Consider the following 19,839-nt stretch of genomic DNA (forward strand, 5'->3'; position numbering starts at 1 on the left):
GATTATTAAATATCATTCAGGTTTCTCAAGAACAGGTGATAGGCAACTTGGTGCTATCATTAGGCGCAGGGAAAGCATCTGATTGGGAGGAATGGAATTATTTATTTTATACATTAGATAAATTTGGAATGGGGGGGGGGGGCAGGGGACTTTATTAAATAGGCACAGGTGCTTTATAACCTCTATCCCCGTTGTTGTTTTCAATTGCTATAGAGCCTTTAGCTGAGGCAATTAAACAGAACTCTTCGGAATTTGGGGTTTAGCTATCAGTGGAAAACAGCATGCTGATTTAGACAAAAACTATTCTTGTCTAAGCCTCAAATTTCTGTTCCTGCTTTTATTGATATTATAAAATCGGTTTATTTTTTTCTCAGATTATGTAATAAATTTTGCAAAGTCTGAGGCTATGCCTTTAGAAAGATTTGGAGGGCATCCCCCTCCTCTTCCCCTTTAGATGGTCCCCTTCCGGTTTAACTTATTTAGGTATTTTCAGTGCCCCTTCATTTGGTCAGCCGACACAAGGCACATTTTTCCCCATCACTCACATTCACGAAGTGTGATCTGCATCGTTGGACCTCTTTGCCTGTATCATGGCAAATTATTCTCCAATTAAGGGGAAATTTAGCGTGGTCAATCCACCTACCCTGCACTTCTTTGGGTTGCGGGGTGACAGCCATACAGACATGGGGAGAATGTGGAAATTTCACACGGACAGTGACCTGGGGCCGAGATAGGACCTGGGTCTTCGACAACGTGAGGCAGCAGTAAGGATAGCATTGATTAAGACGAATGTATTTACCTTCTATAGGTATATTTTACTTTCGGCTAAGGTCCTGAAGGAAATCAATAGGGAGTTTAGCTGCTTTATATGGAACAAAAAGGGACCTCACTTAAAAGTGGCCAAATTGCAACTTCCAAGGTTAAAAGCAGGCGATATGCCTAATATAAAATTATACCAGCTTGCCTCTCAGATTTATATAGGAATGTTTATGGAGGGACCCCACTTCCATTTGGCTTGATATTGAGGCCTGTCAGATTAAATATTTTTATAAACGTTTTTGTTTCTTAGAGATTTTAAGACAGTACCAGACAATTGTGACAATCTAATAATTATTCACACTCAGAGCTTGGAAGATGGTTTGTGATTTGGAGGGAAGATCTCGGTTAACTTCTGCTCTCATTCCTATACAGGGAAACCCTGGCTTCCTTCCAGGTCTTATGAACCTGGGCTGGAATTCTCTGGCCATTCGCTGGCGGCGGGATTCTCTGGTCCAGCCAGCAGCTCACCCCCGCCCGCAGGTTTCCAGCAGCGTGGGGTAGTTTCAATGGGAAATTTCATTGACATGCGGCAGGAGCAGAGAATTCCGCTATCAGCGAATGGCGTGCCACCTCCCTGGCTGCCAAGAGGAGACCAGGCTATCCTGCCCCTGGAGTGATAGGGGACTCAAGATTGGTGGATCTGTTTCAAGGGGATCCATCAAGATCTTTTGATCAACTGTTGTCAGCAATGTGATATCCCTGGGTAACACGGTGGTGCAGTGGTTAGCACTGCTGCCTCACGGCACCGAGCTCCCAGGTTTGATCCCGGCTCTGGGTCACTGTCCATGTTGAGTTTGCACATTCTCCCCGTGTTTGTGTGGGTTTCCCAAAGATGTGCAAGGTAGGAGGATTGGCCACACTAAATTGCCCCGTAATTGGAAAAATGAATTGGGTACTCTCAATTAATTTTTTTTTAAAGCAATGTGATATCCTCAGACATTCTTTTTTTTAAGATATTTACAACTTAGAGAGACTTTATTCTTACAATCTGGCATCTTAATCCCAGGATTTCTCTGTAGAAAAATATTACTGCTCATGGATCCAAAAGGATTAATTTGTATGTATTGTGACACTTTATGTTCTAGAACCAATACAAATATGCAAGAGTTTTTGGGAAAGGGATCTCATGGAGAATATTGAAGAAGAGATCTGGGGGCAACATCTGGGAGGATGTAAATAAAAATTCTGTCTGTAATAGAGTAAAGGCAATTCAACTATAAATTCTGCATAGTTTGCATATGGCACCAGGTTTAAGGTATAAGATGGACCCTGCCATATCTCCACTGTGCCTTATGTGTGGAATTACAATAGGGGGCAATACTTACTGTCTCTGGTTTTGTGTAAAAATAAAAAACTATTGGTCAGGCATACTTAAAGAGCTGGAAAAAATATTTAATATGACCTTGGATATGGATCCTGTGTTTTTGATTCTGGGGCTTCCAGACAATGATTGGTGAAAACGAGAAAAGGTTGTATAATATTCTAACATTTTGAGCATGGAAAAATATTTTGCATTCTTAGATCAATGACAAGTCACCTTCTGTACATAATTGGCACAAAATTATTATGGAATGTATTCCAATGGAATTTCTAACTTGTATACTTTGATCTAAGTCGGACTTATTCTGAAATGTATGGGGCCCCCATCTTAAATATACAGGTTCGGTGATGTTAGATTTACTTCTACAAGGTTTTCCATAGAATATGCAGCATTGTCCCTATGCGAGGGTGTATCACCTTCTTCCTCTTTCTTTATTTTATTATTTTTCCCTTCATCTTTTTATTCTTTTCTTATGTCGAAGTGCTAGGTTAGATGGTTCAATCTTGTTTTTTTTCATATGGTGAAACTATTGTGCTGTATTGTACCAATTGTACAGATGCATTTTCTGTTTGAAAAGTAAGTGAAAAAAACTCAATTAAAAATATTTATAAAAAAGAAAATATGTTTAAATTTAGTTAAAAGAATCAGGACTTACACGCAAATGTTTCCTGTGAAGGTGATGTGAGGACATCGGTGTGGTTTACACATCACTGCAACCACAGCAATCTATGGACAGAGGAGAAATAGCCTGTGAGCGATAAACAGTAGCAGCAAGCTGCAGCCTTTACACCCTTGAAACAGTCAGCCAGTATCTAAAAATTAAAGTTCTCTGACAATAAGGTGAAATTCTTCCTGGATTTACCCCTAAACCCTATAAAGTCAGTCAGTATCTCAAAAATAAAGATCTCTCATAATAACGTGAAAATGTTCCCATCTATAGTCCTAAATCCTTTAAACAGTTTGTCAGTATGCTACGTTCAAAGATCTGTGAGATGAAGGTAAAAGTAATCCCTTTTAAATGTTGGAAACTTTTGAAGTGGTTTTTGCATAGTCAATTTCATTGCTCTTTAAAATATTGAAACCTGTTTGCATGTCTAGAAGGCTAAATGCTTTAGGCTTCATTCTTTATATTCAGTTTCACCCCATCATCTCTTAAAGGTTTTTTGATTGACAGGTCAATAGTTTCAAAGGGAGTATTATGGTTGCTTATTATATAACTCTGCAGGTGTGACCTGCACTTTGTGAGGAGCACTTGAGAACAAAGAGACACACACTTGAAAAAAAAGCAGTTAGAAAACTAGCTGCTCCCCTGACTTAATGGATCCCTGCAGAACTGTACAAATAAATAATCTTAATTCCATCTTTGAAACTGCATCGACCTGTCATTCAAAAAGCTTTTAAGTGGCAATGGTGTGTGAAATTGAATGTAAAAAATGCAGTTCAAAGCATTTAGCCTTCTAGGCATACAAACAGGTTTCAATAAGGGTTTAGGAGTACAGATGGGAACACTTTCACTTTATATGAGAGAACTGTATTTTTGAGATACTGACTGACTTGCTTAAGGTTAATGTGCAAGTTCAGTCGGCAGTTTAGAAGGCAAATGCAATGTTAGCATTCATGTCAAGAGGGGTAGAATACAAGACCAGGGATGTACTTCTGAGGTTGTATAAGGCTCTGGTCAAACCTCATTTGAAGTATTGTGAGCAATTTTGGGCCCCGTATCTAAGGAAGGATGTGCTGGCCTTGGAAAGGGTCCAGAGGAGGTTCACAAGAATGATCCCTGGAATGAAGAACTTGTTGTATGAGGAACGTTTGAGGACTCTGGGTCTGTACTCGTTGGAGTTTAGAAGGATGAGAGGGGATCTTATTGAAACTTACAAGATACTGCGAGGCCTGGGTAGAGTGGACGTGGAGAGGATGTTTCCACTTGTAGGAAAAACTAGAACCAGAGGACACCATCTCAGACTAAAGGTACGATCCTTTAAAACAGGGATGAGGAGAAGGTTCTTCAGCTAGAGGGTGGTGAATCTGTGGAACTCTTTGCCGCAGAAGACTGTGGCGGCCAATTCACTGAGTGTCTTTAAGACAGAGATAGATAGGTTCTTGATTAATAAGGGGATCAGGGGTTATGGGGAGAAAGCAGGAGAATGGGGATGAGAAAATATCAGCCATGATTGAATGGCGGAGCAGAGTCAATGGGCTGAGTGGCCTTATTCTGCTTATGGTATTATGGATTGTTTAAAGCGTTTAAAGGCTGCATCTGGGAAGAGCAGCCAAATGACCCCCATTCCAGGAAAGACACCCGACCTGAGCCCTTCGACAGAAGTCCTCCCAACCTCCTGGTAAATGTTGAGGTAATAGGGACACAGAGGGGTTTGTTTGCAGGTTGCAAAGTAATAGAGAAAAGCAATCAGCGACACAAACTCAGAACATGATTTAGTTCCACAATTAAACAATTAATTAATTAAACAAAATTAAAATCTTAAAGTGAGATCCCTCAACCGTTTAAGTGTGCGCTCAAACTATAGGATTCTTTCTCTTTGCCACATGTAGCTGACTGTGCATGTGTCTCTGCATGTTTATCTGTGTTTATCAGCCACAAATCTATTTCAGTCCAGTATATAGTATTTCACTTCTTACCCCGCTGGCTGTCCGGATGGGTTTTGCTTTCAGTTTTGGTATCAGCACCTTTCTGTGCTGAGGGGGAACAGCCGCGATGATGTCCACAAGGCGAGGTTGGGAAGTCAGTCCGTACTTTGATGAGGTCTTTGTTTTTACTCTTTTAAAAATAAATAAAAAAGTGAAGGTCAAAGCATTAACAGACTGATGGCACTAAAACATTAGATCGGAAACTGAAATCGCAGCAGCCAATTCCATGTATGTTCAGTAGCTCGAGTTAGGTATTCATAAACCGTCAGACTGGGTCTCTAACTTACTGCAGGACACCAGCTCACAGTCCAGCATCATCACAAAGCAATTTGTCAACCATGGCTGCTGAGGAAAACCTTCTGCCCAAGGCAGAGCCTATCTTCTGTCCATTGTTCAATGACCTCTTCATTAACACTTACTTTTTTCCTGCTCCAACTGCTGTCAGTATCAAAAGTTGTGGTTGCGAAATCTGTGCCCTCTTCTAATTCTGGCTTCTTGTGCATCCCCAATTTTAATCCGAAATCACTCCATCTTAATCACTCCACTACTGGTATTCGGTCCTTCAGCTACCTAGGCCCCAAGGTCTGGAATTCCCTCCCACACCCACTCTGCCTCGCTCCCGTCCTTCAGTACACTCCTTCAAACCTATCTCTCTGAACAAGCTTTTGGTCACCTCTCCCAAAATCTCCTTCTGTAGCTCGGTGTCTATTTTTGACCAACTTACTTCCTGTGAAGGGTCTTGGGATATTTTCCTCCGTTAAAGGCACTATTTAAATGTAAATTGTTGCTATACAACTCCAAGTAGTAATTAGCAATTTGGCTGTACATTCATGATTCTAATATGCATTTGATAATTGAACATTTCAATGTTTCTGTGTTTGTACAGCAGTTTGTACCCCAGGTGGAAGTGAAGAAAGCACTTACCAAACTACACTCCACCATCAACAACCAAGAAACAAATCACCCTGAAGCCCTGACAATCGTGGCTGGAGACTTCAACCAGGCCAACCTCAGGTGGATTTGACCCAAACTCCATCAACATATCTCCTGCCCCACCAGAGGTGCAAATACCCTGGACCACTGCTGCACGAGCATCAAAGATGCCTACCGTTCCATTACCCGACCACACTTTGGCAAATCCGACCACAAGTCGGTACTCCTATTTCTGGCTTACAAACAGCAACTCAAGCGTGCTGAACCAGTTAAGAAAATCGTGCAGTGCTGGTCCGAGGCATCAGAGCACATCCTCTGCGACTGCATGGTGTCTGTGGACTGGTCTATATTCAAGGCTGCGGCAGCTAAGCTGGGCGCAACCACCGTCACAGATATCATCAGTAAGTGTGTCGAGGACTGTGTACCAAAGAAGACAATATGGGTGTTCCCCAATCCGAAACCCTGGCGTAACCGAAGGGTTCACTCCCTGAAGTCCCAGACGGAGGCGTTCAAGTCTGGCGACCCTGCCCTATATAAGAAATCCAGGTACGACGTATGGAAAGCCATCAGGGACGGCAAAAGACAACACCGCATCAAACTAGAGTCCCAGGCCAACAACACTAACCCACGACGACAATGGCAGGGCCTACACAAGATCACAGGCTACAAAGCAAGGCCAGGTGGAATCTCTGGGGCGGGAGCATCCCTACCCGATGATCTGAACAAGTTCTGTGCCCGCTTTGAACAGTCAGCCAACACATCAGTGCCACCTGCCCCAACAGCCCTGGACACACCCATACCCACAATTACAGCCTCAGAAGTAAGAGCTGCCTTCTTGAAAGTGAATCTGCGGAAAGTGACGGGCCCCGCGCAGTCCCTGGGCGAGCACTCAGAGCCTGTGCAGGCCAGCTGGCGACTGTATTCGACAATATCTTCAACGCCTCACTCCTCCACTCTGAGGTCCCCACCTCCTTCAAGAAGACCACCATAATACCAGTACCAAAGAAGAACAAGGTAGCCTGCCTCAATGACTACTGATCGGTGACCCTGACATTTGTTATCATGAAATGCTTCGAGCGGCTAGTCATGAGACGGATCACTGCCAACCTCCCAGACGGTCTCGATCCACTGCAGTTTGCCTATCACCGCAACCGGTCCACAGCAGATGCTATCTCCTTGGCCCTACAATCAATTCTCGATCACCTCAACAACGAAGACACCTATGTCAGACTGCTGTTCATAGACTACAGCTCTGCCTTCAACACCATTATCCCGATAAGACTACTAACCAAACTCTACAATCTTGGACTTGAGCCCTCCATGTGCAGCTGGATCCTTGACTTCCTCACCAACAGACCGCAATCTGTCAGGATGAGTAACAGCACCTCCTCCACAATACTCCTCAACACCAGAGGGACAGCATGAGGCGCAGTGGATAGCACTGCGACTGCGGCGCTGAGGACCCGGGTTCAAATCCTGGCCCTGGGTCACTGTGCGTGCGGAGTTTGCACATTCTCCCCATGTCTGCATGGGTTTCACCCCCACAACCCAAAGATGTGCAGGTTAGGTGGATTGGCCACGCTAAATTGCCCCTTAATTGGAAAAAAATAATAATTGGGTACTCTAAAATTTAAAAAAAAGGATGTGTGCTCAGTCCTCTACTGTACTCCCACGACTGTGTGGCAAGATTTAACTCCAATTCGATCGATACGTTTGTGGATGATACGACTGTGGTGGGTCGTATCTCAAACAACTACGAATCAAACTACAGAAGGGAGATGGATCACTTGGTTGCAAGGTGTACCGAAAACAATCTCTCTCTAAATGTCGGCAAGACCAAGGAACTGATCATCGACGACTTCAGGAAGCGTAGCCCGACACCAACCCCCCCCCCTCCCGTCTTTATCAATGGTTCCAAAGTGGAGATGGTCGATAGCTTTAAGTTCATGGGGGTCACCATCACCAACAGTCTGTCCTGCTGCAACAGTCAAGGAAGCCCAGCAACGTCTATACTTCCTACAGAAGCTAAAGAAATTCGGCATGTCTGCATCGACCCTCACAAACTTCTACAGATGTGCCATAGAGAGCATCCTATCCGACTGCATCACAGCTTGGTATGACAACTGCTCGGCCCAAAATCGCAAGAAACTGCAGAGTGTGGTGAACTCAGCCCAACGCATCACACAAGCTTGGCACCCTCTCATTGATTCTGTCTACACCTCCCGCTGCCTCAGGAAGGCAGACAGCATTGTCAGAGACCCCTCCCACCCAGACACTTCCATCAGGCAGAAGGTACAGAAGTCTAAAGACCCGCACATCCAGACATAGGAACAGCTTCTTACCCACAGCTACTAATCTCCTCAACAACTCCCCCTCGGACTGATCTGTTCCCTGTAAGAACACTATTCACGATGCCCTATGCTGCTCTTGCTTATGCATTTGCTTTGTTTGGCCTTTGTTCCGCCCTTGTAACCAATCACTATTTGTCGATGTACTATTTGTCAATGTACTCGGTCGATTATTCTTTTTGTCTACTATGTATGTACTCTGTATGTTCCCTTGGCCACAGAAAAATAAATTTTACTGTACTTCAGTACATGTGGTAATAAATCAATCAATCAATGGAGTGCTCTCTGTGGAGCTTCTCGAACACTGATCTTGGATGGGCTGGGGCGGGGGGGGTGGGGGGGGGGGGAGGGGGGAGAGGAGAGAGAGAGAGAGAGAGAGAGAGAGAGAGAGAGGTTGACAGGGGTATATCTGAGACCAGGCAATTCTTGGAAATAACAATATTACTCTAATTATGAATCCAGCAGCAGCGATCAGAACTGAACAACAGCATCTCAGACTATGCTGCCTGCTCCAGAGATCAGAACGCCGATGTTTTTTTGGGCAAGGTGTGTTGTTGGCCGAAATGTGCAACTGAACATGGGCACTTCCGGAACTTTGCAACTTACAACCAAAACACTGCACGGTTGAAATCCAGCCTCAGTTTTTTCAGCAATCAGTATTTGCATAGAACCTTTAACAAGTAGTAAATCAGACAAAAACAGCAACATTTAAAAGGTTTACATAAGGGAGGAACCGGGCAATTAATAGAATCAGTGCAAAGCTTGGACATGAGCAGCCTGTTACTCTACCTCCTGGCAGAAAATCATATTGTCGTTCTTTTCTTGTTTCCATGGTGATATTGATAGCCCCAACAGAAAGAATCCATGTCACAGTTCACACCAAATAATTCAAAGCTATTTCTTTTTGCAATTGAACGATCTAATTGTTCTAATTGAGCAGCATAAATAACAGCACAAATGAAGTTTTGTGCCAGAAAATTTGAACTGATGGATAATTTGAATTGTGATATTGAATTAAAATGATAAAGGATGAGATATGGTGGATGAGGCAAACTCTTTCCTCTGGTAGGGCGAGTCGAGCATTAGCTCAAAATTAGAGCCAGGCCATCAAGAAATCAGGAAAAACTTCACAAAATGTAGCGGAAATCTGGAACTCTTTCACCCAAAAACAGTTTAAGGCGAGGAATCAATTAAAAATTTCAAGCCTGGGATCGCTGGCCAAGCTATTAAGAATTACGGAATTAAGGCAGATCAACAAAGTTACGCTGTAGATCAGACAGGAGCCAATTCAATTATGAAACAGGCTTGAGGAACTCAATGGTCACCCCCTATTCCTATGAGGCTCGACTGAATTTTGCACTTTATTGTTGCCACTGCTAGAGGCTACAAGTGAGCTGTGTACAAGCTCATTTTGGCAGAACCAAAGCTTCACAATAGTAACACTTTGTACCAATTCAATCTAGTAATGGGGGACTAAAGGGGACAGGAGACTTCTGGGGTGATATCCGGGCCTTTCCTCCCCCCCCTACAAATTGGCTAAACAAACCAGTCAGATCCGTTCTATGTCAGAGTTCTGCTACGTCATACTGCTCAAGCATTTTGCAATTAAATCAAAAATCTGGCAGATTGTTTAGCACAGATGCTTACTTATTAAGGTTGACATCCTTCCCTTGCTCATGTGCTTCAATCAGCTGCTTGAGGACGTCAGCAATTGTCATCATCATCCGCTCAGCATGGCTGAACTCCACTGTAAGAGAGGTCAACAATTAATCACTTGCTTTTATGAAACAACTTTAATGTGGAGGAACTTGCCAAGGCATTTCACACAGCTACAGTAAGGCTGAACGGACCACGAGCTAAACATGACTCCTCAGACAGGTGGCCAAAATCACAGTCAAAAATGGGACTTCAGGAGGAGATAGAAGTAGAGAGGCAGAAAGCTTTCGGGAGGAAATTCCAGGGCCTGAGGCTGAAGATATGGTTGTCAATGGAGAGGTGAAGGGAATTGGGGTGGGGTGGCATGAGGAACTGAGCCAGAGAAAGAGAGTTTGTTTGGAGAGATTGTAGGAGTGGATGAGGTTATAGAAATAGGGAGGAGTAAGACATGGTTTGAACTTGAAGTTGAGAATTTGGTGGGCTGGGAGCCAACGTCAGCAATCATAAGGATGACTTGTGAGCAGGATTTGATGCATACAGTGCCACGGACTGGGTTTGATTCCGAACTTGGATGATTGAAGCCAAGTGCTGGGAAATGGGATTAGGATTGGTAAATCAGGTGCCTTTCATGCAGCGGTGCAGACTCGATGGGCCGAAGGGCCTTTTCTGCACTGTATATTTCTGTGATTCTGGGTGGAGTTTGCACATTCTTCCTGTGTCTGTGTGGGTTTCCTCTGGGTGCTCCGGTTTCCCCTCAATAGTCCAAAAATGTGCAGATTAGATGGATTAGCTATTCTAAATTGCTCTTAGTGTCCAAAGGTTAAGTGGGGTTACAGGGATAGGGAGGGGGAGTGGGCCTAGGTAGGGCACTCTTTCGGGGGGTTGTTGCAGACACATTGGGCCGAATTACCTCCTTCTGCACAGGGATCATAGGGATTCTATGATTCTATAAGTTTAGGCAAGGCTGGAGATGGGATGCACAGTTAACTTGCAAGTACAGTGGACTTCCGGTGGTGGCTATGAGGGAGTAAGTCGCACGTTTGGTGGCTCCCGCTCTGGCTGGACTTTGACCTTTTTCCCCGACTTTTTCGTGGTTTTGAGTTTTGGCTTTGAAGGCGCAGACAATTAGGCTCTGAATGCACAGTGGTGCATGGAACGGAGAACCCCAAGGGACCGAAAAGGATGAAATAAAAGGATAAGCAAGGGCTGGGTGGAAGTGGCAGCTGAAGACAACATGGCTGATGTTCGGACCCCTGCTGCGACAGCCCAGCCATTGACTGAGGAGCTGATGCAGGTCATCCAGGAGGGCTTTGCCAGACAGAAACGGGACTGTCTTGACCCGATAAAGGAGTCGATCGATCGGCTGGAGCGCAGGTTGGATGCCCAGGATCGGACGATTCAGAAATTGGAGAAAGCGTTGGCGGACCAGGAGGAGCACCAAACGGTGGTTGAACTGGAGGTGGGGATGTTGAAGGATCAGCAAGAGAGGCTGCTGGAGAAGGTGGAAGATCTGGAGAACAGAGCTCGCCGGCAGAACTTAAGAATTGTCGGTCTCCCTGAAGGGGCTGATCATAGAATTTACAGGGCAGAAGGATGCCATTCAGCCCATCGAGTCTGCACTGGCTCTTGGAAAGAGCACCCTACTCAAGCCCACACCACCCTAGCCCCATAACCCAGTAACCCCACTCAACCAACACTAAGGGCAATTTTGGACACTAAGGGCAATTTTGGACACTAAGGGCAATTTATTATGGCCAATCCACCTAACCTGCACATCTTTGGACTGTGGGAGGAAACCGGAGCACCCGGAGGAAACCCACGCAGACACGGGGAGAACGTGCAGACTCCGCACAGACAGTGACCCAGCCAGGAATCGAACTTGGAACCCTGGAGCTGTGAAGCAATTGTGCTAACCACTATGCTACCATGCTGCCCTATTTTCGTGGTTGATGCTGGCGTGTTTGTGGCGAGTATGTTCCAGAAGCTTCTGGGGGAGGGGGCTTTTCCCCGACCGTTGGAGGTGGACAGGGCGTACAGGACGCTGGCGAGGAAACCGCAGCCGGGGACCCCCAAGGGCGATGGTGGTCCGGTTCCAAAGATTTTGGATAAGGAGTGTGTTCTCCAGTGGGTCAAGCGGACTAGGAGCTGCAAATGGGACAATAGCATATTGCGTGTCTATCAGGACCGGAGTGTGGAGGTGGCCAGTAGGAGGGCAGGCTTCAAGCAAGTGAAGGCGATCCTGTTTAAGAAGAAGGTGAAATTTGGGCTGCTTTACCCGGCGCGTCTGTGGGTTACGCACGGGGACCAGCACCACAGCCCGAAGACGCGATGGACTTTGCCAAGAAGAAAGGGCTGGTGCTGAACTGAGAACTTTTTGTTTTAAGTTGTAACTTTTCCGAGTGATGTTTATACGTTTTGATTGTCGTTTTTCTTCTGCTTTTAAGTTTGGGTGAAGATGGGGAAGTAAAAGTTATTCGGTTTCTATGGATTTTCGGTGTTTTGGTGGGGATGGCTGGTGGAGGCTTTTTACTTTTTTATTACTTTGATTTGCACTATTGGGGGGGGGGGGTTCTTTGTGGGTTTTTCGTTTTGGGTTGTCTCCTATGGTAATTGGGTGATTGTTCCGTCTCGGTTTGAGGAGGGAAATGGTTTCGATGGGCGGGGTGGGAGGGGAGTAGGGAACAATAGGTGGGAGACTTTTTGGCGCCGGAGGCGAGGGTCACCAGGCTAGCTTGGGTGAGCTAGTCTACGGAAGCACAGTGGGGGTGTGTGCATATGATTAATATATGGCAGGGGTTAGGTTACAAAGTGGTGTTGATGGGGGGGGGAAAGAGTTACGCTGCTGACGAGGGAGGGACTTAGGTTTTGGGACAGAGAGGAAGTCGGGGGTGGGTGCTGCCAAGAGGCGGGCCGATGAAGGTGCGACGCAAGGGCTGGGGACGGGCCCAGGAAAGGGGATGGCTGATCAGGGGGAGGGCGCGGTGCCCCCCAAACAATCTGATCACCTTGAATGTTAGAGGGCTGAATGGGTCGGTCAAGATGTTCGCGCATCTGAGGGCGCTGAAGGGCGGACATGGTGATGTTGCAGGAGCCACACCTGAAAGTGGCAGATCAAGTCAGGCTAAGAAAGGGTTGGGTCAGTCAGGTCTTTCATTCGGGGCTGGACACCAAGACTAGAGAGGTGGCGATTTTAATCAATAAGCGGGTGCAATTCCAGGTGGGCAGTATAGTCTTGGACGGGGGGGCCATTATGTCATGGTGACCGGTAAGCTGTGTTAAGTAATGGGTTAAGAGTTAAGTAATGCATTAAGAGACATTGCAATTAGTTGTCTCATTTATGTTAAGTATCCAATGATTGACACTGATATGTAAAGGGGCTTCAAGTGGCCCTTGGGTCAGGTGGTGTGTTGTTGGAGTTTTGTGCAGAGGCTGTCGAAGTGAAATAAATGGTGTTTGCTGAGAAGGAACAGGACTTCGGACTCTTCATACAACGGTAACTAAAACGTTTAACAATGGTAGCAGAGAATGGTTGCTGTGAAAATGTGAAGGTTTGAAAGATACAACTTTTCCTGATCAAACCAAGGAGCGAGTGAGAAGAAGAAAGAAAAGATACATGGCTGAACCCAGGATAAAGATGGCTGGATATGACTATCCCCCCTTATTTTCTGAAAGGGAATCGTACGACCCATGGAGAAGTGCAGTTGTTATGTGGACTAAAGTAACTGCCTTGGGAAAGAGAAAACAAGGTATGGCATTGGCTCTTTCTCTACCTTATGACAGTAAAATCAGAAACAAAGTGCTTTCTGAGCTGGAATTGGAAGAGTTAGACTCAGAAGAAGGTCTGGGGACTCTATTACAATATATGGATATGATTTACAAGAAAGATGACTTGTTAAGTGCGTATGAAGCATGGTCGGAATTTGATAAGTTCCGGAAAATAGAGGAATTCTCCATGGAAGACTATATAATGGAATTTGGCAGGCTATATAAAAGGCTGCAGAAACACAACTTGGAATTTCCACAGTCTGTGTTGGCCTTTAAATTACTTGACTGTGCTAGAGTGAGCAACATGGATAGGCTCTTGGTTTTGACAGGAGTTCAGTTTATGGATTGTAGCCACTTAAAATGGCCAACTCCCAATTCAAAATGGCGAACAGCAAAGGCTGATGGGAAAGTCAGCCAACAGGACAAAAACGAGCAGCTGCAGGCTGACTGTGTATTTACCTCTGGAAAGGCCAGACAAGATCGATACCAGCAACCATCAGCATAACAAAACACCAGCCATCTGCATACTAATGAGCAATCCCCGGGAACAATGAGCAACATTTAGACACATCAAGCAAAACCAGACTCTTCGGCGCCAGACGCCTACATAAAAGGAGATGAACGACCACCTCAAGACCGCCCATCCATCAGGGAACTGCTCCAGCATTGGAGAAAATCGAACCAAGTGATTGGGACAAAGTCCAATCACTTGGGACCAGGTACAGGGTCCGCCCTGAAAGGCGGGAAGCCCCTGGGGACTATAAGAATTGAGCCCCAAGTTCAAGGCGCTCTCTCTTCAACCTCTTCCAGCTCTCTTCACTCGCTCTTCACTCTTCAACAGCCGCTCAAAACTGTAAGTCTTACTTCAACGCTCGCTACGAGATAGGTGCTCCTAGCTACCAATCTGTACCAACTTTGAATCCCGCAGGCTCAGAACCCGAACGAAAGGCCATTCGTTTCCCTGACCTGGTGGGCCAGTTCCAAGTTAAGTGTTGGCCTGTTAGCTGTAGAAGTAGCTTAGACGTAGAATTTGTACATGAGTATTGATTGCTGTATATAATAAATGTGCTTTGATTTAAACCTTACTAAGCGGTGTATTGGATTATTGATCATTACTCAGACTTGAACCACGTAGCGGTATCATAAAGATACCTGGCGATTCAAGAGCAAAGGTGATAAAACAGAACAATTAAACTAAGGCAAAGTTAGCAACAGGATGAGGATACCTTATTCGATCAGATGACAAAAGCTTTAAAGACGTTTCTGGGGAAACATTCGATTCCGATGGCTCTAATGACTCAAATAGGTCAGCCTGCTATAAAGCAGAATATGGAAGATACACTACTAACAGGATGGCAAAATTGTAAGGCTACGAACAGGGCCCAGGACTATAGAAGGAGATCGAGACAAGGAAATTATGAAGACAGAAACCCAGTTAGAACTTACAATAGGAAGATGAACCCCAGAAATGCACGGGGCATGCTAAATCGATGTTTTCGATGTGACTCTCAATACCATTATGTCTTCAACTGTCCAAAACGTTCTGATAGTGTTTGAAGCGACACATGACACGGAAGAGTCAGAAGAGGAAAAAGATAGTGTTCAGAGAGAAGACATTGTCCTATTAACAAGCGGTTTTACGCCGGTAATGAGGGTGTTGATTGCAGAATCCTTCAATTGTGCTGTATTGGACAGTGGCTGCACATCTACTATGTGTGGAATTGACTGGTTAAAATGTTACCTGGACTCCTTGAATGCTGAAAGTCATAACAAGGTTAAGGAATTTGAAAGTTCCACAAGTTTCAGGTTTGGGGATGATAATACTCTGAAGTCGCTGAAAAGAGTGGTGATCCCTTGCAATATGTCGGAGTGAATCATTTCATTAGCACAGATGTTGTATCAAGTGAGATACCATTGCTTCTGAGCAGACCGTCGATGAAGAAAGCACACATGAAACTGGATATGGAACAGGATACGGCAATAGTTTTTGGAAAGATGGTGGACTTATAATTTACATAGTCAGGACACTATTGTATTCCATTACTGACAAATAATATTTCAAGTAGAGTGGTTAAGGATGTGTTAATGGCAGTTGAAAATGGGACTTTCACTGATAAGCTTGTTGTATTAAAACTGCATAGGCAGTTTGCACATCCGTCTCCTTGGAGGCTGAAAAATGTATTAAAGGATGCAGGGATAAGGGATGAAGACTATACTAAACTGATAGAACAGGTTAGTGATTGCTGTGAAGTTTGTAGGAAGTACAGAAGGACACCAGCACGACCGATAGTAACCCTACCTTTGGCCAGGGATTTTAACGACATTGTGGCTGTGGACCTTAAGATCTGGGATAAGGCCATTTTTCCAAAAGGACAACTACCAAAAGTTGGTACAAAGGTGACATACTTGCCTGAAGGGCCTAATCAATGGAAGGATGCAACTGTTATTAGAGCAGGGAAGGCCACTGGAAAGTATAAACATTGGTTGAATGTACAGCATTCAGGGGAGGGAGTTAAGACAATGGATTGGGAACACGAAGTTCAAAATAATGGAGGTCACAGAAATGCAGTGCCAGTTCAGATAGTACATCGGTTAGTGAACAGGTCCGCAGGAAAAGGTCGAGAATTTTGAAAGGACATCCCACAGCAGATAGGAAAGATCAAGCAGTAGCAGTATAGAACAAGTTACCAGGCGGGAGAGGGGACGTAGTTTATCAAGGTCTCGGAACATGAGTAAAACTACGAATACTAATAGGAGTAGAAGCCTACATGCAGGTGAGATTTTGGTGGCTTCCAATAAATTATATGAAAAGTTATCAAAGATGCTAAACAGCAAGAACTGCATAATTGGAGTGAATTTGGGGTATACATGGAAGTACCGGATAGGGGACAAAGAGCTCTATCCCACAGATGGATTTGCACGGAAAAGGTTCTTCCGGATGGAACTTATAAGGCAAAGGCCAGGCTTGTGGCGAGGGGATTTGAAGAAAACTTAGAAGATCAGGATTTAAGGGTAGATTCACCTACAGCAGGAAAGGTTAATTTTAAAGATCTTCTTTTGGCCACAAAGGCAAAGGAATGCAAATCTATAGATATGAAAGCTGCCTTCTTGTTAAAGTTAGGCTGTTACCAGTTGAAAGTAGATCCGGTAATGTTTTACTGGCACTATAAAGGGAACCTTTCTAGCATCTTTATGATGCATGTCAAATAATTTTTGTGGGGTGGAACTAGTGATTTTGAAGCTTGTGTAATCTCTGGTTTGAGGAAAGAATTCAGGGTCGGAAGTCAGGCTTCCGGTGCATTTAAATATATTGGACTGGAAATCGGACAGACTAAGTTAGGGCCAACTTTATGTCAGCAATCTTATTTGGAAAGCATCAGCCCAATAGCAATTATTCGTGGCCGGGTTTTCACAAAAACATGCAAGGTTTCAAAGAAGGAAAAAGATCAACTGCAATGTTTAATTGGGCAACTGAATTGGTTAGACAGACTAGACCGGACATGAGTTTTGATGTCTTAGAGTTGAGTACAAAAATGAATGATCCCAAAGTGGAAGACATAATAAGAGCAACTAAAGCATTTGGCTAAACTAATAAAAAAAATAAAAAAATGCGGGAGTGTGTTTTGAGGTTCCAGGTTTTAGGTGACCGTAGGCACTTGAAATTCATAGTTTATAGTGATGCGTCCTATGCAAATCAAGCACAGGAGGTTTTATAATTTTCCTTTGGGGAATAATGGTAAATGTTGTCCTCTTGTGTGGGGAAACAAAGAAAATAAGGAAAGTGGTCGAAAGCACTTTGGCTGCTGAGACGTTAAGCTTTGTAGAGGCGGTGGATATGGCCTTTTACATATCTCCGATATTGACAGAAATGTAACTTTTGGATATTGTTAATGAAGGGCGCCTGTTTCTGTGATTTTTTTTTTTTCATACGGAAATTGCGTATGTGTTTTTGAGTTTTTAAAATTTGTTTTCTCCAAGGAAGGAGAGACTGTTAAGTAATGGGTTAAGAGTTAAGTAATGCATTAAGAGACATTGCAATTAGTTGTCTCATTTGTTAAGTATCCAATGATTGACACTGATATGTAAAGGGGCTTCAGGTGGCCCTTGGGTCAGGTGGTGTTGTTGGAGTTTTGTGCAGAGGCTGTGGAAGTGAAATAAAAGGGTGTTTGCTGAGAAGGAACAGGACTTCTGACTCTTCATACAACGGTAACTAAAACGTTTAACAAGCTGGAGTGGAGGAAGGTAGTCTTGGTTAACGTTTACGCGCCAAACTGGGATGATGTAGAATTCATAAAGAGGGTACTAGGGAAGATACCTGACCTGGACTCTCACAAGTTGGTGATGGGAGGGGATTTTAATATGGTCATTGACCCCGTCCTGGGCCGGTCGTGTTCGAAAACTGGGAGGTTGCCAGCAATGGCAAAGGAACTGATAGGGTTTGTGGAGCAGATGAGGGGGATCGACCCAAAGAGGTTTAGGCAGCCGACGGGGAGGGAGTTTTCTTTTTATTTGCATGTGCATAAGGTTTACTCCCGGATTGATTTTTTCATTCTGAGCAGGGATTTGCTGGCGGGGGTGGTGGACACTGGGTATTCAGCCATCACTATTTCGGATTATGCCCCACATTGGGTGGAACTGCAGGTTAGTGAGGCGAGCTTCCAGCGCCTGCAATGGAGATTGGACGAGGGCTTGTTGGCGGACGAGGCGGTGTGTGAGAGGCTGAGGAAGTGCATGCAGAATTACCTGTAGGCTAATGACACGGGGGAGGTCTCAGCAGCGGTAGTCTGGGAGGTGCTGAAGGCAGTGGTGAGAGGGGAGCTGATTTCGATCGGGGCTCATAGGGACAGGGCGAATAGGGCAAAGACGGACCGACTAGTTGAGGAGATCCTACAGATAGATAGAATGTGTGCGGCGACCCCGGGGGTCGGAGGCTGCAGGCTGAGTTCAGAGTGTTGTCCACAGGCAAGGCAGTAGAGCAGCTTATAAAGGCGAGGGGGGGCATTTTATGAACATGGGAAGAAGACCAGCAGAATGCTGGCACAGCAGCTTAGGAAGAGGGAGGTGGCCAGGGAAATAGGAAGGGTGGTTGATGGGGATGGGAATTTGGTTGTTGATGGGGTGTTGATTCCCAAATTTCTTTCTCTGTCAGTCTGGCCTCAATAAAAGTTGAGATGGATTTGCACGTAAAAAGAAGTTATTTATTTAGCTTGCAAGCTTGATTCATTTCATAGAAACATAAGAGACATCCAGTTTCCTATATCCCAGAAAGCGAATGAACAAAGAAACAAAGGGATCTCTGCAAATCAATTCAAATGGCATCAAGTTTCACATACTCGACGCCCATAGGTCAGCCTATATCCCTCCTGACCTGTTTGATCTATTCTGATTGGCTCACTTCCAATCCCTTTCTCTGGCCCCTATCAATGCAGCATCACTCTCATAGACACACCTCTTCCTGCTTTTTCCATGCAGTCTCAAATCCCTTTGTCCCTAACTGCCAGAATCAAAGTGGCTTATTTCTACATTACATTAACTAGTATCTCTAAATTAACTATTTTATATCACATTCATCAGGGGAGTCGGCTGGGCTAAACGGGGCGTTCAGGGACTTTTACAGCAGACTCTATTGCTCGGAACCCCCCATGGGGCCAGAGGGGATGAGACGCTTTTTGGACGGACTGACCTTCCCAAGGGTGGGCAGGGAGCTGGTGGATGGGCTGGGGGCCCCGATCAGGGCCGAAGAAATAGCTGAGGGCTTGAAGGCAATGCAGTCTGGTAAGGCCCCGGGGCCGGACGGACATCCGGTGGAATTCTACAAGAAATTCTCGGGGATATTAGGGCCGTTGCTGGTCAAGGTTTTTAATGAGGTGAGGGATAGAGGGGTGCTGCCCCCGACGATGTCACGGGCCACTATTTCGTTAATATTGAAGCGGGACAAGAACCCGGAGCTGTGCAGGTCATATAAGCCGATCTCACTGCTTAATGTGGACGCCAAGCTGCTGGCGAAAGTTTTGCCCTCCAGGATTGAAGACTGTGTGCCGGATGTGATTATTGAGAATCAAACTGAGTTTGTCAAGGGCAGGCAATTGGTGGCCAATATAAGAAGGCTGGTCAATGTGATTATGGGGTAGATACAGGCGCAGGGATGGGTGAGATCATGGCGACTTTGGGGGAATTTGGCCGGTTTTCGGGATATAAACTGAATATGACAAAGAGCAAGATGTTTGTAGTCCAGGCGAGGGGTCAGGAGGGTCGGCTGGGGGAGCTACCGTTTAGGTTAGATGGGGACAGTTTTAGGTACCTAGGGATACAAGTGGCATGCGACTGGGGCCGGTTACACAAGTTGAA

The 19,839-nt window shown here is 45.1% G+C and overlaps 1 protein-coding gene across 1 annotated transcript in view; it reads right to left on the reverse strand.

Moving 5' to 3' along the window:
- elp3 (elongator acetyltransferase complex subunit 3) overlaps positions 1-19,839 on the reverse strand; it is a 178,182-nt gene that overhangs the window by 145,032 nt on the left and 13,311 nt on the right. The window contains exons 2-4 of the mRNA XM_072498551.1: positions 9,718-9,817; positions 4,781-4,919; positions 2,796-2,866 (exon numbers count right to left, since the gene is read on the reverse strand). Of these exons, the coding sequence (XP_072354652.1) occupies positions 2,796-2,866; positions 4,781-4,919; positions 9,718-9,817 (310 nt within the window). The remainder of the gene's footprint in view (positions 1-2,795; positions 2,867-4,780; positions 4,920-9,717; positions 9,818-19,839) is intronic.

Source organism: Scyliorhinus torazame, chromosome 4 (genome assembly GCF_047496885.1).
Source record: "Scyliorhinus torazame isolate Kashiwa2021f chromosome 4, sScyTor2.1, whole genome shotgun sequence".
NCBI lineage: Eukaryota > Metazoa > Chordata > Chondrichthyes > Carcharhiniformes > Scyliorhinidae > Scyliorhinus > Scyliorhinus torazame.